Source organism: Botrytis byssoidea (genome assembly GCF_014898295.1).
Source record: "Botrytis byssoidea strain MUCL 94 chromosome Unknown BBYS_002, whole genome shotgun sequence".
In the NCBI taxonomy this organism is placed as follows: Eukaryota; Fungi; Ascomycota; class Leotiomycetes; order Helotiales; family Sclerotiniaceae; genus Botrytis; species Botrytis byssoidea.
In genome coordinates, this window is record NW_024065843.1 from 292,458 (window position 1) to 317,574 (window position 25,117).

Here is a 25,117-nt window from a genome sequence, read left to right on the forward strand (position 1 = left end):
AATTTAATTAAGAAAATATAATAATGAATAAAAAAGGAACTAAAAAAGCTATTATTTATATCTATTTTTATAAAGAAATTGAAATATAAATTATAAACTCTCTAAAATATAATAAATCCCTTAGATTTCAGGTTATATACTGAGAGATTGATTTGTAAGATTAAAGATGTAATTGAAATACAAGGATTAGTTATTATTTATTAATATAATACTTAAATTTTATAAAATTATATTGTATGATTGATTTATTATTAAATTTTAAAAAATTAGATCGAAAAATGGGTGGTGTGCGATAAGCCGGGGCCTCAACTCTTACCTCTGTAGTCTGTACTTTGTTTTCCGCACTCTCGCTCCCTCTCCTCAAAAAAAGTTCTTAAAAATAGAAATCTTGAATGCAATTAATGCCTGTATGATATTTATATCTCCAATACGAAATACTTTATGCTATCTGTCGTATTTTGAGTAGTGAAGTAGTAGAGTAGTAGAGTTGATTAGGTATTTGGTTCCAATATCTATGAATTACCTAGGCAATTAAATACTATGATATGAATCGATTACAGAGCGGGATTTGGCGCTAAAGTGGCTTATATAATCACGACGAACTCCAATTGCCAGGTAGTATTGTGGAAAGACAACATATCGAAACAAATCCAATGCATCTGAAGAGCATTGTCCAACTTGTGAAGGATTTGAGAAAATAAACCACTTTTTTCCAGAGATAATCATTCTTCACATTCACATGTTAATCAAGAGCCGTTTCTTACTCCCCAGACATCGTTTTGAGGTTCATTGATCCAAGCCACGTCTCAGAAGAAAAGCCTCAATTCTAAATCTAGCCCATCGAGTCCATGTACGGTATTAGAGTTGCTTAGGGCCCTTTTCTTAGTGTCCTTTAGATCTTGAAACAACGGCGTGTGTTAATTCGAACGGCAGACAGGTGGGAAATGATGGGAATTTCAACTTTTATCAGATTGAAGCTTTTCTTGGCAATAATACTACACCGTGGCGGGATGTTATATAGATGATTGTTGGACGAACATTCAAGAGGCATGTAGGATCGTAACAATATCGGGAAAGTGTTCACCATCCATGGAGCTCTTACTCTACATACAAGTGTATGGGGCCATTCGTAACCTCAACGGGAGATGAACATCCGCATTACTCAACCGCGTATATCTTACAAAGTCTGATGAGGAGCCGAGCATCATTTCCTATTTCTCATACAAGACCCTTTGCATTCGTCAACTCTAATGCCTTGAACGTACAATGGACCAGAATCAGGGTAAAACAAAACATATCAAACTCGCACGGATGATCTGATGAAGCTCCCGGATCTAGTGATCTGTGCGTTATTTGCCGTGCATGCTTCTCTTAAATAAGCTTTTCTATCCGTTATCGCCTATGGGGAATATCATATAAGTACTGTCTCTTGGAATGCTGTACTTTGTTGTGGGTTGAAGTCGAATATTTCAATTGTGGTATCCTAGGGTTTGTCATTCATCGAGTAATTATCATGTCCTCACACGAAAGGTGGGTGAACTCCCTAGTGTCTTTGATGAAGAACAAGAAATCACGAGGTTTATCTTCTTTAGCTAATCAGAGAATGAAACAGGCATCTTTCATCGAGTTCCGTCTCTAGTCAAACCCCATTGAAGAAGACTCATAGTCATGGATCGATATATCAAGGAAGCGAAGAATCCCAACCAAAGTTAAAGCTACTTGAAAATCCTCTGGCTCATAATCGAAGAAAATATTCGGCAACCCCTCCAATTCCGAGTCCTATACATGAGATCTCTGGTCCTATCAATATTGCTCGAAAGCAATCATACGATGAATCGATCGAGAACCAATATGATGATAGGAAAGTCGATCCATTTTCAAAAGATGATGCAGAAGAAGAAATGTTCGAAACCCCTGAGTTTCGAAGATATGAAGAGACTACGAACATGGAACTTTTCTATGATCTCTTTTTCGTCGCCAATTTGACGACGTTTAACGATGTACATGATGTCAATGAGGTTGATGCACTCAAGTCATATGCAGGATTTTTTTGTATCCTTTGGTTCTTATGGTTACAAGTCAGTCTTTTTGATGTTAGGTTTGTTACGGATAGTGTATTGGAGAGAATAGGAAAGGCATGTCAATTTGGTGTAATGATTGGATTGGCCATTGTCGGACCGGATTTCAATTCATCAGATCAAAAGCCTGGTGCTTTTCGTTCATTGGCAATTATCTTGATGTTTTCGCGACTTGTTTTGAGCTTTCAATATGCTATTATACTGGTATGTTTCATGTGTTCTTCGGGAGAAATCTTTCATTACTAACGAGTATTCAGTATCACGTTTGGTATTATAAAAATTCAAAATTACCACTTTTTCTTGTTGTTGTGGCCAATGTCATAGCTGCACTAATATATTTTGGCACTTTTTTGTATGTTTTTCGATATACTAATTGGCATTAAGCTAATGATTTTCAAGTGGGTTCTCGGAAGACACATCTAAGACTGGCAAGGTGTTCATTGTTTGGTATGTCACAGCTATCTTAGAGACCGCCGTCAACATTGCTATATCGTCGAAGTGGAAAGTCTTGAGCTTTAGAGGATCTCATCTTGTCCAAAGAATGACTTTACTCACTTTGATTATTTGTAAGTAAATGATCTTGAGATTTAGAGGAGTCATTACTAATTCCGTTGCAGTGGGTGAAGGTATAATTGGAGTTAGCAAGAGTATTGCAGATGTAGGTCTCTTGAACTTCTTGAGTCTTGGCCATTCAATATTGACTATTAATAGATTGCAGAAAAAGAGGAGAAATGGACTGCACCTCTCATTCTCACTATTGTATCGGCTGTTGGAATAATTGTATGTATTAATATCCCCCTTATTTTGACGCCTATACTAACAATACCATTTAAGTACATCCTCTACATGCTTTATTTTGACTGGCTAAACCGATCTCAATTCGGTTCCATACGTCAACAAATATGGGCATTTCTCCACTTCCCATTCCATCTGGCACTAGTGTTTCTTGTTGAAGGTGCTGCCCAATTTATAAGATGGCGAAAAGTAGTTGAGGTTATCAAGTAAGCTTCAGAACCAGCCAAGTATTTCCTCCAGACTCTCCAAGATATTAACACTCCAATAGTCAAGTCAGCAAACAATACGTGGATCAGTTCAAAAAAATCCCCGCCATCGATAGTCTTGACCTCAAGACACGCTTGGCAAACGTCACTCTAATAATCTTCCAGAAATTCCCCCCAGAATTCACACAAACTTTTACAGATACCCAAAGGGCTTTATTCAATATTGGCAATACGACTCTTGGGTCCACAGAACAATTGGGCAATATTACTACACTATTTTCCACAGTTCAGGATTCTCTATTCGATAATTTCGGAATCGACCCCCCGGAAAGTGATAATGCGGTCACAGATCCTAATGAAGAATGGAATGAGAATATTGGAGTTCTCGCTCTTGTGGTACGAAATGATCATCTTTCCCCCTATACTTCTTTTCCCCTTTCACTCTCCCCCCACCATACCCTCGAACCTCACACTAACCCCCACACCACAAATAGTTCACATACTTCTTCCTCGCCTCCGGCCTCACCCTTATTCTCATGAATATCCTCCACGCTCTCAGTCGACCCCACATGACGCGTGCAGATAAACTTCGCAGCGCGGTCAATTCCATTCTGTCCATTACATTACTCGGACTAGCCGGCATATCGAATACCGATGCGGGATTTGCATTTGCGCAGAGTGCGGGGGTTTTGCCGAGTGTGGCGGGGGTGTATTTTTTCGGTATGTACTTTTTTGATTGTTTGTTAGGAGAGAGTGAGGGGGATGTTTGGATGATCTCGGAGATTTGATGGGATGTTGAGAAGAATGGATTGTGCTAACTTTTGGTTGTGCTTGTTATAGTTATGCTACTAGGATATACGAAATTGCTTTGGTGATATAAATATCAAGAATTGGTGGATTAGGAAATCAGAGGAGGGAAAAAGCAAAAATATGAATATGAATACAGAACCGTGTATAATTTCTTGGTATGTTACTTTGGATTTAAGTTGACATCATTGCCTTTGATTTCAATTATTTAAATAACTTTGGTGAAGAATCTAAATTTTAATTCTACTAGTTATATTGCTAGGACTTTCAAAATTGCTCAAGCAAAGTAAATCCATGGATATATAAAGAAATATTCCGAGAATATAGGGCTTATAGTAATAGTTGATAAATCGATGAGATGAGATGGAATAGAAATAAAGAAACTAAGATATAGATATAAATTATAAGAAAAAAAATAGTTTATAGCACTTCATATATAATTTTTAATTAAAAATAATTTTCGAGTTCTATATTTACTATTTAATCATTTCAATTCTTTTAATCATTGTAATTATTTTAATTTTCTAATTTTTTTAAGTTTTTTTTAATTAATTTCTTTTCTTATTTTCTATGCTTTTCATATAAATCTGATAGTTTATTATTAATTTCTATTTAGTTTTTTATTAATGATTACTTTTAATGTGACATTGTGATAAATGTTCTTTTTCTTTCAATTATATTCCTTTTATAATAAATTATGTCAAGAGATGTGAGATTTGCTAACGAATTTAAGATTCGGATTAAAAAATCTGTATGAAGTGCTACATTGACCACAAGCGAAGCTATTCAACAATTCAATCCTTCCCTTTCAATTTGAAGAATCAGAAGTTTAAATCATAATACACCTCAAGGCTATTCAACAATTTGTTTCAATATCATTTGCTTTGATGGATTTATTTGTACTCAAGCTTATGGAAACATCGAGCTAAAGTGATAGTTTACCCAAAAATGATACGTCCAGCCAGAATTCGAGAATCTGATACTAAACTTCCATAAATACTCAATCCTTCTCATATTTAATTTGTCCGTTTAATGGTATAGTTATGTAGCCTATTCGAAAGACTTTTGGATACATGCTATGGAGCAGGACCGGAGAATAGGTTGTGAAATCTTAGCTTATTTACCTTATTCGTTGCCCTTCTCATTGTACTGCTATGGCATCAACTCCAAAGAAGTGTGGTCATAAATGAAGATCTTGGCGAGAGCGGATAACTGCTGTCATTGCTAAAACTACTTGGATAGGCTACATATAAAGATTACTCGCCCAAATACTCCGAAAGCTCGACCTGATGATAAACAAACGCAATCAAGTGAAAAACAAAAAAGTGAATTTAAGAGGATTGAATCAAGAGTTTCAAAGCGGTGTGGCTTTAATGTTCACCCGTGTTCTGCATGCCAAACTGCCTCTAAGGTTAAGCCTCACATCCTCCTCCCTCTTGTACCAGCCATTATTTTGAGGATCTGCCTTAGATCCAGTAACTGGATCTTTGTACCAACGCTGAGCAGTGGTGGAATATTCTGTTGAAGGAATCGTTCCGAGAACCACTAGCAAGGTAGCAATGTAGCTACTTTTGGGCGGTGCATTGACGGTCTGCGAAACCGAGAGGTCGACTGTCTTCGTTTCGCTCGAAGACTCGGTGTCGGTTCGTTCGTAGGAATAATTGACTTCCACGGACCATTGAGATGTAGCTGAACCTATTCCTTCCAATCCTGCAGAGAGTGTCTGAGTCCAGCTTGTTGTTACACCAGTGACATGTTTATCGGAGGTTTCGACAGTGACGGTCTGAGAGGTGGAATTTTCAAGCGTTACAGTGATGGGTTGTGACTGGGAGGAATCATTTATTCGTCGATATGAGAGGTAAGACCTCCCTCGTCTGATGAGCTGGAAGCAGTGATGTCAAAAGGTTGAATAATCTCTTTTACAGGATTGATACCCTGCCATTTGAAAGAGCTTACTACGTCGTTGAGACGAACGTCCGAAAGCCTGGCTATCTCTTTCGTGTTACCCCAGCCCTTTATATTGTTATATGAAATTCCAGTGCCTTCGGCTGCATCGTACAATATTGCCGTCTGTCGATCTTTCAGCGTTCTCCAACGTACTGAACTGACGGTGTCTTGCAATTGCCATTTCACAATTGAGTGAACAGTATTGGCAGGCCACTCGCTGAGAAATAAGGTCGAACGTCTACCCTTGAAATCGAAAGCATCAAATAACTCAATGGCTCCCATGTTGAGATCAACTGTTCTCCAGAAAAACATTGAAATCTGGTCGTTCAAGCCGACCTGAATAAGATCAGCTGCTTCGGTCTTTCCAGTTCCAACCAGATCAACGCATGTAAGAGCATCGCCTTGATCCGCGATCGGGCCGCTCGTTTTGATGGCAGCAAGCAAAGTAATCACAGTGCCGACCGGCATATTATACAATATCCAAGAGGTTTTATCATATTGAGAAGCTGGAATTATATGACGCTGATTGGGAACATAGTCATCGAGGACAAGGTCAGTCCGCACAGAGTTCCATTCTCCCTAGAACAATGCTACGGTACCGCTGGCAACCTGGCAAGGGATAGGAGCGGAGGGTCGTGGTGGTGGGGTGAGAAGACTCACTAACTCGTCAAGAGTAGTAGTAGCTGTTTCTATCATATTGAAATATTTGGTAATGTTTGATCAGTGTGTATGAAGTCAGTATGCGAGTTGTTGATGATAATCGAGAAATCGAGGACAGATGTGCCTTTAATATAGTTTGACAATACCAGAGCTCTCGGTGTCCCACAACATCGTGTGTTTCTCAGCTGCCTTTAAAATAGTGGCATTCAGCAGCAAAACTTTGAAGCTCGCTATACATTCTCACAAGACCAATCTATGTCACTTTTTTGGACAATCGTATCCTTTGCAGTCGCCTTTGCACATGCAATCGGCGTAAAATTAAGCATTAAGCGTCTCGACCCCGCTCAATGATTCAAAATTACCAATGATCGGTCCTTATACATTAAGCTTCGAGCCAACAAAGCAATACACTAAGCAGTAGATTATATTTTAGGAGATATTTGAGACCAGATTGAGTTATAATCGAGTTACAACCTCAAACTTTCGTTCAGTTTTGTACATTCTCGACGGGCCAGGTCTAAGCCGGAGCAAGAACAGCAATGCAGTACATGAGTTACAGCTCATCAATGCAGGTCGCTTTTTAGAGTGCGGTTAAATATGGAACATGAGTCAAGCCACGGCTGGTATTTGTCCAGCCCCCTTTCAGTCAAAATTACATGACGATAAGCGAATGCATGCATTATTTGGTTCGTTGCTTTTGGAAAAGATTTACATCACCAATGCATCACGACTGCGGGGTGATTCTCTTCGCATAAAGCCATTGTTTGCACAAATTGCGGGGTTTGGTAAAGATAACCCAGCATCATCAACCACATTCCCTCAAACACTAAGGTCAAATACCACTATCGACAGACTCTTTAGCCAGGAGTATTTCACACTCCTTAATAACATCAAACGAAAACACATAATCATTGATATCATCCGTGGTATTGAGTGTTTTTCCATCCGGAAGATACTTAGCAGCCTCATCACGAGTAGCCTGTGATGCAGGTGGACTATGATTCGAAAGGATCTGCAGAGACGAGCCTCTGTTCTTTCTTACCTTTTCATATAGTTGTAGTCGCTTCTCCAGTGTTTCTTTGTCGTCGGGATTTATTTCATTCAATAATACTCCGAGTGCTCCCGCATCTTCAATGGCTTGGCACCCCCCTTGTGCTTGGACTAAGGTTGAATGTTAGGAAACGTAGGACAGAAGGGGGTTGCACAGATTTATAAAACTTACACGGAAGCATAGGATGAGCAGCATCACCTATCAAAACGAGTCTGTCCTTGTGCCATGTCGGGATTGGTTCTCGAGCAATCAATTTCCAAAATTTCACATCTTGTGCCTTCCTTTATTTTATGTGAGAGACTACTCAATGCCAATATAGCCATTAGAAATCGGACTTACCCAATCACAGCTTGCAAAGCGAGACTAAACTCAGGCTTTGCATATTTCATCGGAACACTTGGTTCTACAGACGCTCTGAAACCTAATATCAACTTTTAGCGTCATACAAAAAGACTGATGGGGGATTTATACTTTCTGTAGCATGGGAACTGTCAAATGCCTTTGACAAGTACAAGAAATTCTGCACTTCGTTACTGATTCGCGATTTAGTCAGTCCATAAATATCATAGAAAACGCCCATAAGACACTTACTCTCTACAAGGATACCATACGAAGCCACCCACACCGGAAGCTGGTGCGAAGAATCTCTGAACAGAATCGTCGACCAGATCGGCAGTCTCAGGATCTGATAACAGATCTTCTGTGGGCACTAGCCATCGCATACAAGACCATCCAGTATCGCCTGATTGAACTTTATTCGGGCCAAGAACGTGGTCTACAGCTGTTGAGTGCACCCCATCTGCTGCGACAATGAGATCTGCTTCTAAGATTTTCCCATCTTCAAGAGTAACTTTCCCATTCACAGCATCCTATAACACAAACCATTATCAAAATCTGAGACCAAAGCAAATCACGTTATCGCTAATACTCACATAACCAATTATCTTCGCCCTAACCATCAAATCAACCGGAATCCCCTCTCCATCTTTCCTCGTCGCTATTTCTCTCAACTGACTATGTAAATCAACCCGATGAGCCGCATACAGCGGGATCCCATATTTCTCCTCGGTATTCGCATAATAACCATCAACCACAACTTTCATGGCCATACCATCCCAAATATTTGCTTTGCTGAGAGGTACTAGTTTCGATTTCGCGGGCGAGAAACCCCACGATTTAAGTACGAGTGACGCATTTGGTGCTACTGTTATAGCGGCGCCTGTTTCGTGAAGAAGGGAAGATTGCTCAAGTATCTTGGGCCATGTTAGTATTTCTATATTGTGGGTATCAGATAGTATATTATTTGGCCGATGAGAGGAATGCAGCGAGCAGAAAACGAACAGTAACTTTATGTCCACCTCTCCGAAGAGCAATCCCAGCACCTAGACCAGCGATTCCCGCGCCTACAATTATGATTTCCATAATTTTAGTCAATCGTCGATTTTTTTCTAATGTGGTGATGATACCAGGGAGCTCACGAGATGTCGTCCTTTATGTATCATCAAATTGACTCGCGCTTACACGTTTCATGTATGCAGCACGGCTGATGAGCTGAAAGTCATTGTATGAAAATCCGTGCGAGATCACCAGCAGGTGTAAGAGTTGATAGGACACACTACAAGAATGAACTTAAAAACATCTCTCGATATATTGATTGATATGTCTTAGGAATTGTTTCAATTTTTCATTGGACATGAAATAATCAAAATATCAAATCTGATATCAAACCATCGAAGAATGAATTTAATAGAAAATTCGAAAGTTGAGAAGTGTCCAGTCAGACCAATGGAAGATGGCTTGGTTAATTTCGTAATCGGCGAAAGTAACTCGGAATACTCTGATAGCGACAGATGAGAATGAGTTGTCAATGAATCCCAACGATTCTATTCCACTTAGAGGTTAGTAGAAATATGTACTGAAGACTGTCAGTGGTAAAAGCTACGTATCAGAAAAAGAAAATCTTCGGACTTGGATCGATTGATCGGGAGTCCGAGTGGTGATCTAAATGGATTCATTATTGACACCCGCATGCAGCTGAAGTGAACAATGCATAGATCAGCAAGACTAGCCAATCACATCTGTAGTTTTCAAATCGAATTCAATTTTCGCACCGATCAGCAGTAGGTATTGTTTCTTCGAAGTGCTGAGTGCTCCACTACCCCAGAGTTGTTGTAAAGATTGTTTCAGATGTCTGTACCGGTATCTTACATGCAGGTCACAACTTGTAGTTTGAAAGGTATGCCTTGCGTAAGATGACAGAAGAATTCACGTAACAATAGCAAATAGACAGGGAGAACAAGGACTCTATAATTAGTGCAACAAAATATTACTCCTTACTATCATTATAACCAAGGTCGATATGTAGAGAATTTTTGCTAGTTTGTAACCATGTGATATGGTTCGATATTTATTATTTATTAATCCATCATAAGAGGTCGTAGCTCCATATCATATACATCCATTACGATCCCATCAGCCTTAAAAGAACGCAGACCACCCGATATACATAGCCGTCAATCTTTTCGGATCTGTGGCTTGTTTAATCAACTCATCAACATAGCCCTCCACGCTAAGCGGCACACTTTCCCCAGGTAATAGACCCTTCACCTTTCTCTGAATGACATCTAAAACCTTTTGCGCACTCAGCATTCCTTCATTTGCCATCTCTCTCTTCTTCTTATCGACTTTCTTCATGAGATCCAGGGTCGGATCATAAATAAAAGCTTCAAGAATTGTCATAAGAGTTTCTTCGTGCTGGCGTAGTAGCTTTATTGTAAGTTCCGAGGATTTGCGGAAGGGACCTTCGTATCCATACATACCCATTGCGTCGACCATGTTATGGGTTAAGCGGAAAGGAACCTGCTCAGGCTTTGCAAAAGTTTTACCCTTTTCAAAGAGACAATTGAAATCTACGTGAAAAGTTCCTCCGTTTCCTTCCTCGAAAAGTATGTTTTCCGTATGACGATCTCCTAGACCTAGAATTGTGCCAACCATAGACATAACAGCACATGACCGAGTATAGCGAAGTCTAGCAGCAAACCAGGCTGAGGGCTCGGGAAATTGCTTGACAAACCATTTGTGAAATACAGGTTTAAACTCGCCAAGAACCTTTTCCGTGAAGAATGGGAGTTGCTTCTCGCTTTTCATTGCTTCCTCGCAATACATACCAAGTTCTGTGTAATTTATTCGTTTCCCTTGTGCTCCATATAGATCCGTAAGTATTTTGCGAAGTGTTTGAAGTCCTTCTATCCATTCTATGATCCCGCATTCCTCATTCAAAGGTGTCACAGCATATGTCTTGACATACAATTGGCGTCTACTTGACTCCGCGTCACGCTTTAGAGATCTATTCATCATGCCATTGAATTCTTGAAGACGTTGATCCATACGAAGGTCATCTTTCGGTTTGAAGAGAAGACCGTAGTGTTGTCCATTCGAGGCCAGAGCTCTCACGCGCTTGGGCTTCGCCAAAGAATTTAACACCAGCACGTCATCTTCAAAAGAGTTGATAGTGATGACATCGCGGGAGAAAGCTTTGTGTGTCGCCACCTTGTCTGTGAGAGTCGGCAGGCTCGCTGTCAAAGCGGCTTCCACTGGGCATGCAAGGGCACTTGGCAAGACCTTGTGTTTGAATTGTAGATCTCTCGATAAACTCGATCTGAATACCCTAGATTCTTTGAAATCTCCAGCTTCGCAAAGCCTTAAAATTTCAGCAGTAAGAGCTTGTCCGTTTCTGATTAGAGCTCTTATGTCTATGGAATTATGATCTGCCTTCACAGACATGCTTGGCAATTTTGCGAGTAACTCCATTCCTTTAGTTCGACGATCCAGTTGCGTTGAAGTACTTAAAGCCAATACACTCCAAAGCGATTGCTGCGGATGAGCCGATACAACTTTTAGCATAATCAACTGAAGGAAGTAATTCACCTCCTTGTGTGGATGGGTAATTCTTGATACAATCTGTGGCAAAGCTGTGTAGAATATGTAGGCTGGCATTTTGGAGATGTATTTTTTGAATCGAATGTGAAGATCATCTAATGTCTTCTTTCGCAATTGAGTCATTTTGCTGACATACTCTTGAGAATGGCGCTTTGGATCAATCTTTTGACTGAGCTGCGTTCCAAGATCCAACCAGAGTGTTAATATACGAGGGAGGGTTTGGTGGACATACTTGGTACCATGAGCTAATGAGCGTAGGTAGTTTGAAATTACCAGCGAGGCGGTCTCTCCAGAAAGATAACTGTCATCTTGTCTTTCAAATGGTAAGTTACTGGATGATTCTAATAACTTGTTATAGTGACGTCCCAGATAATAATGACCCTTCTCCCATGCATTATGGGTCTTTGCAGCTAGTTGGTATTGGGCCCGAAGAGCGGATGAGTTTGTTTGACCAGCAAGGTCAAGCCACTTTGCAAGTAGAAGATGAGCTCTTGCTTCCAAGAGATTCTGCTGCTGCTTCCGATGTGTATTGTCAGCACTTCCTAGAGATGCCTTGTTTATCTCATTGTGAGATATGAAAGCATTACTGTCAATTGCACCCTGAAGACTTTGAATCGCTTTTCGATGCTGTTCTTCTTTCCATAGAAGTCGTGCATGTTCTATCTTGGCGGAGTCATCACCTAGCTGCGAGGCATGGAGTACAGCATTGAAAGATTGATGAATTGCATTTCCTTTTCTAGCGAGGCGCGCACTAGTTAACCAGGCGGAAGCGATATCTCCTTTCGTGAATTCAAGACTGTGTGAAAGTCAGATGCGTTGATGCAATGATAAGAAAGTTGACCGGGATTGATATGTAACTTACCTAGATAATTGCATGGCGGCTCTCCTTATGCCCAATAAATATTGCTTGTCATTTAAATAACCGCCAATTGTTTCAAGACGACGGTCGAGTGATTCAAGGAGCTCTTGCTTTGGTATCGGTTCAGTGTGATCGACACCAGCAATCATTTCTAATTCGGTGAGCACATGGAGCTTTAGCATGGGATCGTGGCAAGATCCTATCGATGATGTAGTAGCTCTCGATAAGGAGCAAGTAATCTGCTCTCTGAGATCCTCAATGGATGAAACAAATCTTGTCGTTTCTTTCTCGTGTAAAGCCAGCAATGCTTTGCCAATGCTGACGTTAAAGTCTTCTTCTAAATCCCGACCAGCAACTGACGTATATTTTTGCAACGCAGCCCACCTCCCTGTTGCCCACGAAGCCTCTGTGGCAAAGGGTAATAGCTTTCCTACTGTTTTGGTGGCAGTATGCATACCTTCGACATAATTAAGTAGAACATCTATGACTAATTAGCAGTAGTCAACAGAAGCGAGCTTTATTTAGATTACCATGTTGCCCAGACTCCTTCAAGCATGTAAGAAGATTGAGCTGAACGTCAACATCTTCAGGGTCTTCTGCAAGCTTAATCTCATACCACCCTTGGGCAGCTGTCCAGCGTCCTGCTTTGCGATGGCCGAGAACTATTTGGTCAATATCCAACACATGTAGATGTGCCGATATTCCTTCAATACCATCGGGCTCATCTATCTGGGTGTATATCTCCTGCAGTCGCTCTAGATCTGAAATTTCTCTCGAAGCATCCTGCTTCTTCGTTTCACGAACATGTCGGATATGCTGCTCCCAATTGAACAAAGCTCTAGAGTATGACTTACATTGTATAGCCCGAGCTGAAACAATTTCAGCAGGAATACTTTCGATAAGCTTGGTCACTTTTTCGATTTGTTCCTGACCACCGGGAATGCCAGCCCGTATTTCTCGATGCACTATCATCTGCTTCGCTTGTATCCAGCGGGAAAGGTAATCGAGGACTCGGAAAACGGCCTGTGGCCATTACGTTAATAATAGAAGCTGTATTGAGAGAATGACGTTACTTACTTCGCTGCATAGCCTTAATTCCTCTTGCTTAACATTTGATGTCAAAGTCGGCTGGTAATCTAATATTCCAAGCAATTCTGCACCAATGTTTCTTCTCTCTTCGTCTTCCCCTTCTATAACTATATGTAAAATTAAGTATGGCAAGAGAAAATTAGCAACAGAGAGGTCTTTGATTCGAATAGCTCGACACAAAGGAGGGAAGATCAATTCTGCGTTGGGGTTCTTCGGTTTCTGTAAAAGATCAAGAACGAATGTTTTCAGCCAATTATTGTACTTATTGATCCTATTAGGTTGAGAACTGTCGGGTCGAAATATGGGATATGTGGTAGTTGGAACTTCCATTTTTTTTATCGAGAACATAGAGCTGAGAAAAGGTGTAAGGGTTGCCTGGACACTTTCTGGAAGAGACTCCCACTTTTTGCAAAGGGGATTGTTCGGATCCTTATGGGCACCCCTCAAAGTTGGTGCGCAGACATCTGCGAACCCACCCTTCGATAATAATTCCTGCATAACGAAAGATAAAAATCCCTGTAACGTTGTATCGGTCGCAGATAGAAATGCCTTGATGATGACCTCTTCTAAGAGGAATAAAAGAAAATCTGTAGTTTCCTCGGGGTCATGAAAATTCATGACAACCACCATCTCTCGTTGATCCCTGACGGCTTCAACCCTGTTGGGATCAAGACAGCCTATCAAACCGATACATTCTCCCGAAAGCTTAGCAATATCATTATGAGATTCGTTGAACTTAACACATGCATCCAGGATTGAACGCACAAGCTTGCCAATTACAACGTCAGGCTGTTCACTCACAGCTGACGCCTGAAGGTAGGACTGCTGCTTTTGAAGTAAGACTTTTAATTCTGATAAAGCCTGCGCGACAACCCCAGCTGTTTCATGTTGAATCCGGCGGCTAAATATCTGAAATGCATTACTGACATCTGTCGGTCTCCTCATGGCGTTAAGTTTGTGCTCTACATCACGAAGTTGCGGGAGGCTGGAGAGGGATGGTAACTCGACTATTCTATTTCGAATAAGACGGGCGCGCTCTTTTAAGAGGTATTGCAAGATTTCCTCTGCTGCTTTTTTGGTATAGTCGTCAAAAGAATCCCAGTACTGTATTATAGTGACAAAAGTGCTTTCAAGCATCCATTCCACATCATCATCACCAAGATATCGGAGCATAGCTGACCAGGCTGAAAAAGCTGAGGCTTGGAGGTCTTTCTGGGCCAGGGCGGATTGTAGACAGGCGCATATCTAGATATGGTTAGCTAATATATAAAAGATCGTTGGGTGGAATATCAATACTTGTGGTCGAGCAGCTCCAGTGTAGGTCTTGCCAATTGTCACCATTTCTTCAATGGCTTTCACGTTTCGTTTCTTCTCGAAGCTGGACTGTTCATCCCTAGTATCATTCACGACTTCTGATATGCGAGTGACGAGGCCAAGGTTGTGCTGCTCTAAAAATGCAGCCATCGGGTTGTTTTTCTTTCGATTTTGATCTGGGCTTTGAACATTCTCGACAAGAAATTGCAAAGCGAGTCGGATCTAAAAGAGAGTTATTTCTCAGTTCATGTAGGAGAAGATTATTTACACACCCTTGATTTTCTACTGTTGTCCGCATACCCAGCAACCTTGAGAAGGTGAAGGAAAGTGCTCGAAGGATCCATCTTTAAAAGAATCGCAAAGTCAAGTCCTCGTTTCTCGAAGTCTGAAGAGACAAATTTCAGTACAGACATTGTGTGGCTTTCAATATTTTGAACATCCTGCACCAGCAACAAAGCCATAATATGAACAATATTGGCAGTGTCCGTACATACTCGCCAAGATTCCTCGTTCCGAGCTGAAGCAATCTTTTTGATGGTCTTTCCATCGCGCCATAGGACTAGCCATGGCAGAGTGTATGCTTGTGTGAGGATAAGAAACTCGGAGACTGTGATCTCTAACAAATCGGCCATTAACTGAGACGTTTGTGGTCGGCTAAGCAGTTCCTTCACAGCAGCAATGGCAATACTATCCCAGAAGGGACTAAATAACCGCTCGACGGGCTTAGCAACAGTTCCGTTTCGATTCGCCAATTTTAATATCTGATTAAAGGTCAGTAAAATTCTTGCCAACGAAGCAAGTCAGCTTACTTCATTGTAGGCCGCATTCGACACAATTGGATTCGAATGTCCTAAATATTCAACAAGCTTCAGAAGAACAATATTCAGCTCGCCATCAACTAAGACCCTGAAATTGTGAGCGTGAGAATATTACAGATAAGTGAGTTGAACAAACCTTGCAAGTTGACCCCAAGCAAGAACACATGTCTCTTGCCAATGAAGAGCTGGCTTCTCGCATAGATCACGTAATATAATGAGTACATTTGTTCTATTCTTTAGGATAAGATCCTTTGGGGCCTTCTCTCCTTGAAGGAATTCTGGTAATGTGCGACTAGATTCATCAGCAGAAGTCTAATGCGCTCCACTAGTAGACAATAACTTACCCTGCAGCGATTCTCAATTCACGCATGGAACTTTGAAGAGATTTCAAGCACCACTGTCCCACTGCAGAAGTTTCCAAGTCGAGAAATTCCTCATCTCGAAAATGTATGGCAAAGGCCTTGACGGCTATCATTGCAAGGACCCTTGATCGCCTTGATTCATGGAAGGCAGGAGACTTGATCAGCGTAGTAAGAATCAAAATTGCTTCGCCACCGGTTTTTTGGCATGAATCTTCGTCTAATGCTGTGACTTTGGGGGGAAGCTTTTGACAAACAAAACATTGAGACGATACTATGTTTTCAAATTTGTCTCGAGTGACTGTTAACGAGCCATAAGCGGCACATGGTATCATGGATAAATAGTCAATAACTTTGCACCGGTCAGGATCAGACAATCCCGCGAAACATTTCCTATTGAAAGTTAGAGAAAAGCAGGTGGCATCAACACAATCATACTAACTCAGCTAGATGACATAACCCGTCCATATCTAAAACCTCCTGGTCACCGAAGAGAGAATATAGCTTGGCGATGATTTCTTGCAAAAGGCCCTCTTCTGAATGTATTTTTCGACGTTTGTTGGGTGGAGCTGATTGGGTTGATCGACTTTTGATGTCCTTCAACACAAGAAGATTGAGATCGGCGTTCAAAGAATCAGTATCAAAGTTCACATGAGGTAAAACAAGCCCGAGATTGGAATTATCTGCTGATCTACAGGCCCAAAGCAAAGTAGCTGCAGCATTCTAAAGAAAATTTAGTCAAAGTCTTGAAGATATAAAGGTAACGTACCTGGAAATCATTCCCAACTATAATACTCGTATCTTCGTCATCAAGCACGGTGCGAAGCTTCGGGAGTAGGGACAAACGGATAATTCTACATATCGAATCTTGTCTTTTACAGATATTTGCCAGATGCAATAAAGTCCGGCAGAACGCAAAATTAACATCCTTGTCAATAATATTTGATGGATTTACGATAATATCTGCCCCGATAATGGTAAGGTAGGCATAACCCTTACGAACCAAAGTCTCAGGTAAAGAATCTTGGATTGATGATAGAAGTGCCTGAAGGCCACAGAAGAGAGAAATCGCTGGAGATTCGCGATCTTGAGCTGAATTCCCGGAAGATATCCATACCTTTTGTAACTCGTAGGATGTGTGGAACGAATCAAACAGCCACGCTAGGTAGTCTTGGAAAGCAGGAGTTGCATCTTGAAAGGATGCAGCTTGGATAGACACCTTTGCCAAGATAGATAAAATGCATATGGCATGTTGTATAGCGCCTGCTTTATTTTGCAATCTGTATGTGCATGGAGGAGATGTTTCGTTCATATCACCCTTGTTGCTAAACGAATATGAAGATACCTTGAATTGATCAGATGGTAGTATGAATTCAGTTTCCCCTCCATGAGTGATAGGACTAAGGGTTTGGAAAATGGTGAGAATAGCTGGAAAATATAAGTGGTTGTTAAGTAATGTATATGTGATGGTGTACTCACATGCTACACTATCTTTAAGGTAGATAAAAAAGCTAGAACTGAGATCCCAAAGTCTTGGTGATCTGCCAACGACCTCAAATGAGGTAGAGAAGAAAACCTCAATCTTTGCTGTGAGCTTTCTAGAATCCTGACGACCCAGACAAGCAAGAACCCGTGGGAACAACCATATCCAGAAGGGTTCTAGACCGCGTGATTTGAGTGGCCGATCTGGAGTGGATACATGATTAAGTATATTTGGGAGATCTTTAACAGTGGACGTGAAAACATCGAGGGCTTCACATGCCTGATTTGTGACGTTTTGGACATTCATAAAAGGGTCATCTTTGTTGAGTTTCTCTAAAACTACTTTTGCGACAACATATAGAAGTTTATGTTTGTGCTCAAGCATAGCTTCGGGGTCCGTGAAGTCGGATGAATCATTCTCTCGGTAGGAAACTTCAGTCATCAATAACTGTAAATCGTCATGCTCGACTTGCCGAGATTGTTTCTTCGTAGAGAGATTATTGATTAATTGTGCAGCCATAGTTGAAGGAGGGGCTTCCCAACGACCTGCTGTGCCAGTCGGCGGCTCATGAGGTGCCATCCTTTCATGACCATCTATAACTATGATGGATTTCACAAGGATTGCGATTGGTTGATGGAATATCACAATATGATGAGATATCACAAAAAGGAAGTTGTCGACGCGTTCCTTCACCAAAAACAATTAAGAGTTTCGCGCTTGCACGTGATTCGAAGGCTTCTAGCGATTTTTAGTCAAAATCATGGGCTTATTTATCGCATTGCGGCGATTAATACTACAGAGTATACCTACCTAATTTAAACGACTTAAACTTTGCGGATTCCCAATTCAACGTTTCCTGATATTTATCATTGGTCCTGCGGATATTCGGTTCTTTTAGTGAAATCACAATATGGCAGTCTTTGGAAGCAAGAAGTTTCGCGGAGCGGCAGAGTCAAATACCCTTGCCGCAAGATATCGTAGCGCTCTAGCCAGACATCCATTTGCCCTCTTCGGTTTACCATTTATCGCAACTATGGTAGCTGGATCGTTTTTCCTTACTCCAGCCACCGCTATTCGATACGAGAAACATGACAAACGTGTGCGAAGAGTAAGCAAAGAAGAAGAGCTAGGAATTGGTAAGACTGGGAGGCGAGTGGATATGAAAGAAGAATACTATGTGAGTGTGCCATCATATACTTGTGTTGGAGAGCAATTTTCTAAATATATTCATCGCTATTACAGAGACTCGCCGCGAAAGATTTAGATGATTGGGAACAAAAGAGAGTCAAGAGACTTCCGGGTGAACATGATGGTAAATTATAGGGTGATATGTGCGAAGGAGGAAAAGAGAAAGAAAGAGAGGTCGCAGAACTCAACTCGAACTCGAATAGTTATGCAAATTGCGGCTCAACTGCTTCGAGTTGTGTGAACTTTAGAAAGATACTTCACCATCTCGGAGGATAATATGAGCGATATCAAGTCCCGGCCATATAAGAAAGGCATCGTTAAAACATAAATGACAACGCCTTAGGTAGTAGGTCAAACATGCTCGATTGGAGGAGCTCTTGATTAGATCAAGAAAATACATCTCACCCACGTCTGAATTAAGATACGAGTCAGAACTCAGTCTATATGTGGAATCCAAACTTCGAACTTGATTCGCGAATCACAGGATATCCGATATACGTTGAAATCATCACGTCGTTCATTAAACTTGGGGCTTCCTTGAATTTTCACTATGTCTGAATCTATGTTGGTCATGTGCTCTCTGTTAAACACGCCTGCGTTCGACGTGAATAATTCTGTCCAGAGTCTCAGAGCCCATGATGCTTTCGTGATCTTTCCACGCCGTCCACGGCAACATAGCAATGCATGCTCTTTCCAAACATGATTCGCAAATATATTCCATCTAAGGCACCCTACTTCGTGACGATTATATTTGCACATTTATTTCAATTCAACTGGACGAAATTTTGGTACAGCCAAAAGTTTGGTTTCGACTCTGTGTACAGAGTATACTTTCCTGTTCGTTCTATCAATGATGACATCGTCGTATCTCGGGCCCTAGTGCTGCAGTGGGCATGGGAGGATACTTTTTGAATCTGATGAGTGCATCTACCCTCAATGATGCAGAATTAGGCAATAAAACATGTATAAGAATAGCCTGAATGACTGCAGTTCGGAGTGAATATCAGGACTTTGGGTGGCTTTGCAGCATAGATGTTATGTGGAATTACCGGATTAGCTACGAAATTCAAACCCATTACTCAATTCTCGTAGTTTTGAATGAGGATCCTATTCAGGGTCAGTACGACCCGACAGACTCCAATATACTCGGGATTCAATATTATGGGTGCAGTGGTATTGAAGTGTAGCATAGCCTTCGATTATATCAGATGTATCACCAGTGGGTGCATGGATTGATAGGACACTTTCTAACTCTCGAAATTTTTGATAAATTCATTCTTCAATTGTTTAATATCAAAACTTAAACTTTGATTGTGTCATATCTAATGGATGATTATAACAACCTTCAATATATCTAATTCAATACATTAAGAAATATTCACAAGTTCGTTTTTGCAGTGTCCCGTCAATCCATATACCCACCAGTGTACCGCCCAAACAAATTCATATGAAAGCAAAAATTCCTATCCGTTGGCATCTGATTTAAATGCCAATAGACGTCCTGGGATGGCATTGACTATAGGTCCGGGTAATTACTAATATGCCGTATCAGCTATTTGGTACTGCATGCGTATCATCTTACTTGGTCGACAATGTTCCTGCGTTCACATGGACACTGATTTGATTTCTCGAGGGGTTATATGGGCAGCCGTTATCTGCTTAGGAAATTTAACAGGGATTATGAAAGTACTATTCTATAGTATACATTGTCCACTACGTTTCCAAACAATATCATGTCTTTTCATTCTCCTTCTCGCATACTGTTTTGAATATTCCATATTTTACCTTCTACCTTGATCTCGACTAATTGCTGCTTCCCTCTTTGTCTTCAACTCCTCCAAAAATTGAATTTTGCATGTTCGTCCGTCTTCGATCAAATCCTAAAGACTTCCCCTCTACCTCGCGCCATCCTTGCTCTACATGAAGAAAACTGCCCATAGGACCGCCTCAGAAATTTATAAAGAAGTTTACTACCACTGGACGTATGCGCTCCCCCTTACCACTTTCAAAGTCTCCATCTTTCCCTTCTTAGTTAACACAATTCTTCACTTCCAATGTATCATCAAGCACATGATTGCCTCCGTCTTCCCTCCGTTGTAGAATTTCCATGTAATGCCCCTATTCTTTCACTTCTCTCATCCTCCAATCAACATTCTAACACCTCGTATGAAACTTTCGAGATCACATCTCCCGAGCAGCAGCCAACCTCCTAACACATCAAAATAGACTCTATCGCTTAACAGAAACCTCGTTGACCAATTATACTATTAAAATTCAGGAATATTTGATCGCTTTCGAGCAATCAGACTTTATCGTTCAGGGAAAACGCTAATGCTTGTTTTGGAGCCTATTATGGTGCTCTAGTGAATGATTCGACTGTTTTTTCTCATCCTCGATGTTCTTAGCAAGTGTGTCCGCTGCGGACCTAGCTGCTCCGAATGTTGCTCTGAAGAAGGTTGATGAGCTTGTTCCTAAGAAAGATTCCGAAAAACGCTGAGCTCAGCTACTTTCTTCATCCATTGTTTCTAGAGCATTTATTGAGGATTGAATTGCTTCAGGTGATCTAGGGAAGGGATTCGAGGATGGAGCTGGAATACATGTTTCCGAGTTGTATCCAAGTCGGTTACTTTGTTCGTTCTCTATTTTGGATAGATTTTCCGCTGCTATGTGAGCTGCTTTAAATACTGACTCAAAGAAACCACTCAAAGCTTTGGAATACTGTTCAGAAGGACAAAGTTCTGAGGCATTGTTGAGTGTTTCCGAATTATATCGAAGTTGATTACTTTGTTCGTTTTTTTCGTTCTCCATTTTGGATAGAGTTTCCCTTGCAACATGAGTTGCTTTAAATACTAACTCAAAGAAACCACTCAAAGCTCTGGGATGCTGTTCAAAGGAATGGAGTTCTAAAGCGTTGTTGAATATTTCCGAATTATATCGAAATCGATCGCTTTGTTCGTTTTTTTCGTTCTCCATTTTGGATAGAGTTTCCCTTGCAATATGAGTTGCTTTAAATACTAACTCAAAGAAACCACTCAAAGCTCTGGGATGCTGTTCAGATGGAAGAAGCTCTGATGCGTTACTGGACATTTGCGAAGTACAATCGATTGTATCGTATGATTCGTCAATCTGTTTCTTGATTGCTGGATCAACAAAGACTGTTTCGCTCTGATTTGTATGTGCTTGAAGTGAGAGATCTATATCAAACTGTTCCGAGATCTCAATATTTGGATGTGACTTCTCAATTCCTTTGCTCTTATCATCCGAATCATCCCCGAAAGGGTTTGGTGATGCAAGTCCCTTGATAATTAGAGGTGTCTCTTCGGTAGACTTTTCAACATCAATTGAATCGTTTCTATTCAGTGTCCTATATCCTCGTGTTATGGAACGTATGTATGCTATCAATCTAGAAAACATCTTTTTATGTCTTAGATATTGAAAGAGAACGTCGATTTCAAGTATTAGAATAGGGGAAATTTTAAAAGAATAAGATAAATTGTTCAGAGGTTGAAATGGGTTTATTTGATCATATATTTCAAACTATAATGTACGTGAATGCGATTTTTGACTAGATAATCTCAAAAAAAAAAAAAAAAGATCCTACTGAATCTCGTGGGGAATCTAAGTTTATATACCTAGGGCTATCATATTCAAGCTATTCTAGTCTGAAGCTAGGTATTTAGTCTCGCTTGAAATCTCTCCAACGAGAGACACATGTGCGCCATATTATTATTCTTATTTCAGACTAGAAACTTAATTTCTACTTAAACACTAAAGTTTTTCTGTATGATTACGTTTAGATTGTACAAGACCATCTTTAGACTTACTGTGACTCCGCTGTATCATGTCAGTAGTATGACGATCTTAACACTCTTCCGTTGATTCTATCCAAACAAACCACTATTATATTGAACATTGAATGAACTCCTCGAGCATCAAAGGACATCGGAAGATACGCAAATTCACAGAATTTGCTTGTTTTATCCTTCATTAAAATTTATTTCAACATGACGTTGCCATCTTGGATGGAGGTCATCGCTTGGTTTGTCACTGTTTCTATCGTTGTCCCTACTTGGGGGTGTTTTTTTCTTGCGCTATATCCACGGCCAGCATGGAAGATCATTGATTCTGCTTCTACTCCCCCTTCAACACCCAGCCTAATGCATTCCTCAGCTCCTATTCCTGCTCTGCCAGTTTCATTCCAAGCTCAGGCTCAGACACTAGCTCATGATCCAGCTCAAATCCAAGCTCATTCTCCAGCAGTAGCAGCAACATCTGCTCTTCCCTCATCATCCGACGTGTATGAAATTATGAAAGAAATCAGGGAGTTTTCTAAAGGGACAAATGAGCTGCTGAAGGAGATGCGGGATCTCACTCGTGGAACGATGAATGTATGTTTAGAAATGAGAGGTATTGCACAGATTCATGCCCAGTTCACATCAACGAAGGTTACTCTAGACATAATAGCTAGAATTGAAGAGCGGACTGGAATCATACTGAACACGAATGAAGATTTGCTTGGCTTTATTAAGATATTAGAAGAAGGTACACTTGGACTATTTCGTTCATGATCGTCAGCGCAGGAAGTTGTATTCTAATTAGGCATGTTAGACGTCTCAGACGTTAGCGATGAATAAAATTCTATGATCACTACAACGGTGTGAAGGTCTTGGAATATTTGTCATGCAGATAGATGTCATTGAACGACACTATTAGATAATAGTAATCATACGCAGCCCAGTCGAAATAGTTCTTTGTCTCTGAATCACTGCTATCATGTCATACGATCATTTTTTTGATTGGGGCCCTTTCGCCTCAAACTAATATTTTGAAGTTCTAATCTCTGTGCCTTTTCGGGAGTAACAATATTGGTATGATGCTTTCTCACACAGATCAAGCCGAAGACACCTCGCAGTCAATTGTTCGAAATCCGTTGAATCTATGAGAAATTCACATCTATATCTTTAACCAGGTATATAATACAAACACCAAAGCCTGTTTCTACTCATCCACCAACCTATAATCTATTAAGTCCCCCCCCGTCTATCGATTTCTCTCCCAAAATTCCCCTGCCCTCTTCGCCGCGAGCCTCGCCTCTTCCTTGAAGCCTATGAGGTTTCCAATCAAAATAATATCATGCACTGCCCCTTCTTCAATCTGCAATTCCGTCTTATTACCCGCTTCCGTGAACTGATTATGAACCTTCACCACATCATCGAAAAGCACTTCGCACTCCCCCGCACTAAAAAACAATGGGGTGGAAATCTTGAACGGATTCCCTACAAACGAAATATTCGGATGAGCTAATTCTACACCCGTTTCCTCAAGTGGTGTCAAGCCCTTTGCTCCCCAGATTCCAAATCCCTCGTCAAGATAATCAGTACGAGAGTGTGGAGACGCATGGAAGACCCCTTCGATGATCGTAGAAACTGGATCGACCCAGGGAGACCATAACCATGCACATCCTGGATTTGGTAGACCCACGTTTGGATTATCATGTAGATATCTCAATAATGCCATTGCCATATTTCCTCCCGCGCTATCGCCCGAGACGACGATATTCTCCGCCTTGATTCCCATAGTCTCCGTTAAGTAAGAGAAGCTCGTAATCGCATCCTGCAGCGCTGCTGGAAATCTCCCACCCGGACTTGAAGCAAGCCTGTATTGGGGACAAAATACAAAAGAAGCAGAGCTATTAGCTATTAAAGTCTCTGCGCAAAAGCCAGCATCTTGTGTTCGTCCATCTCCGATTACATATGCTCCTCCATGGAAATGAAGAACCACATCTCCGGCGTCTTTTCCAGAAGATGGTCGGTGTGGATACCACGTGCCACCGATAATTTCTGGTTTGATTTCAGAATTCGTTATAGTGACCCCTTGGTAACGGGATGATGAAGCAGGATTGATAGTTAAGAATCGTGATCCCTCGGCGCCCGGAAGAAGATTAATGATGGTAGCTGACTTGGTGATTGATACGGATTTGACGAAGGCTTTTATGATACGGATACGGAGGGCTTGGGTGTAGGTCCATTTTTGCGAGGGTCGGGTAATGGAGGGAACATAGTAGATAATCCAGAAAGGGATGCGGAGAAGATTTAGAGCTATGGCGCCGAAAATCCATAGATGTTTTCCTGGGAAGCTTGTGAATAGGGAGTCCAATTCCATGACGCGTGTTGTTGCACAATAATGAAATTGTGTTCTAAAAATTCCAATTATACTCAATTGGGGTTTAGATTTTTGCACAATGTCAAGAACATTTGATGAAAGAGAAGAGATATTTGATTAAGACCGAAGGTATATCTGAATACGATCTTGAGATACTAAAGTATGATGGAAGGAGAAACGTGAATCTGTAACAAATTATACCTCGAGACTTTGCCGAGGTTTGTTCATCCAATAGTGCCGCTCCGCTACAACTCCGCCCCGCTTAGGACGGACAACGGAGAAGGAAATATGCGAGCGAATATTGAGAATTAGGATTTCGAGTTTCAGTATCATATAATAAATACATTGTTGATTTCGATCAG

General features: G+C 40.9%; 8 protein-coding genes across 8 annotated transcripts; 3 read left to right on the forward strand and 5 right to left on the reverse strand.

Annotated features, from left to right (window-relative positions):
- Positions 1 to 667: 667 nt before the first annotated feature.
- On the forward strand, positions 668 to 3,867 carry EAE97_000860 (uncharacterized protein; the record flags this gene model as incomplete). Its single annotated transcript, XM_038871370.1, has 9 exons — positions 668 to 1,530; positions 1,613 to 2,282; positions 2,336 to 2,430; positions 2,478 to 2,644; positions 2,696 to 2,736; positions 2,790 to 2,858; positions 2,913 to 3,079; positions 3,142 to 3,475; positions 3,574 to 3,867. The coding sequence occupies exons 1-9, from the start codon at positions 1,514 to 1,516 to the stop codon at positions 3,865 to 3,867; spliced, it is 1,854 nt and encodes a 617-aa protein (XP_038737271.1). The 5' UTR covers positions 668 to 1,513.
- A 1,373-nt stretch (positions 3,868 to 5,240) lies between these two features.
- Positions 5,241 to 6,529, reverse strand: EAE97_000861 (uncharacterized protein; the record flags this gene model as incomplete). Its single annotated transcript, XM_038871371.1, is given in 3 exon segments — positions 5,241 to 5,768; positions 5,810 to 6,412; positions 6,428 to 6,529. 3 exon segments carry the CDS (start codon positions 6,527 to 6,529, stop codon positions 5,241 to 5,243), a joined length of 1,233 nt encoding a protein of 410 aa, XP_038737272.1.
- A 796-nt stretch (positions 6,530 to 7,325) lies between these two features.
- On the reverse strand, positions 7,326 to 8,966 carry EAE97_000862 (uncharacterized protein; the record flags this gene model as incomplete). The annotated part of the gene is made up of 7 exons (XM_038871372.1): positions 7,326 to 7,654; positions 7,716 to 7,825; positions 7,884 to 7,965; positions 8,016 to 8,077; positions 8,136 to 8,413; positions 8,477 to 8,797; positions 8,886 to 8,966. 7 exons carry the CDS (start codon positions 8,964 to 8,966, stop codon positions 7,326 to 7,328), a joined length of 1,263 nt encoding a protein of 420 aa, XP_038737273.1.
- A 1,056-nt stretch (positions 8,967 to 10,022) lies between these two features.
- On the reverse strand, positions 10,023 to 17,984 carry EAE97_000863 (uncharacterized protein; the record flags this gene model as incomplete). Its single annotated transcript, XM_038871373.1, has 12 exons — positions 10,023 to 12,279; positions 12,346 to 12,823; positions 12,873 to 13,365; positions 13,420 to 14,676; positions 14,728 to 14,967; positions 15,018 to 15,506; positions 15,555 to 15,651; positions 15,700 to 15,855; positions 15,908 to 16,315; positions 16,365 to 16,645; positions 16,692 to 17,350; positions 17,402 to 17,984. The coding sequence occupies 12 exons, from the start codon at positions 17,982 to 17,984 to the stop codon at positions 10,023 to 10,025; spliced, it is 7,398 nt and encodes a 2,465-aa protein (XP_038737274.1).
- Positions 17,985 to 18,315: 331 nt separating this feature from the next.
- EAE97_000864 (uncharacterized protein) lies at positions 18,316 to 18,728 on the forward strand (the record flags this gene model as incomplete). The annotated part of the gene is made up of 2 exons (XM_038871374.1): positions 18,316 to 18,582; positions 18,648 to 18,728. The coding sequence occupies 2 exons, from the start codon at positions 18,316 to 18,318 to the stop codon at positions 18,726 to 18,728; spliced, it is 348 nt and encodes a 115-aa protein (XP_038737275.1).
- A 2,364-nt stretch (positions 18,729 to 21,092) lies between these two features.
- On the reverse strand, positions 21,093 to 22,007 carry EAE97_000865 (uncharacterized protein; the record flags this gene model as incomplete). Its single annotated transcript, XM_038871375.1, has 1 exon — positions 21,093 to 22,007. One exon carries the CDS (start codon positions 22,005 to 22,007, stop codon positions 21,093 to 21,095), a length of 915 nt encoding a protein of 304 aa, XP_038737276.1.
- Positions 22,008 to 22,597: 590 nt separating this feature from the next.
- Positions 22,598 to 23,161, forward strand: EAE97_000866 (uncharacterized protein; the record flags this gene model as incomplete). Its single annotated transcript, XM_038871376.1, has 1 exon — positions 22,598 to 23,161. The coding sequence occupies one exon, from the start codon at positions 22,598 to 22,600 to the stop codon at positions 23,159 to 23,161; it is 564 nt and encodes a 187-aa protein (XP_038737277.1).
- Positions 23,162 to 23,633: 472 nt separating this feature from the next.
- Positions 23,634 to 24,755, reverse strand: EAE97_000867 (uncharacterized protein; the record flags this gene model as incomplete). Its single annotated transcript, XM_038871377.1, has 1 exon — positions 23,634 to 24,755. The coding sequence occupies one exon, from the start codon at positions 24,753 to 24,755 to the stop codon at positions 23,634 to 23,636; it is 1,122 nt and encodes a 373-aa protein (XP_038737278.1).
- Positions 24,756 to 25,117: the final 362 nt, after the last annotated feature.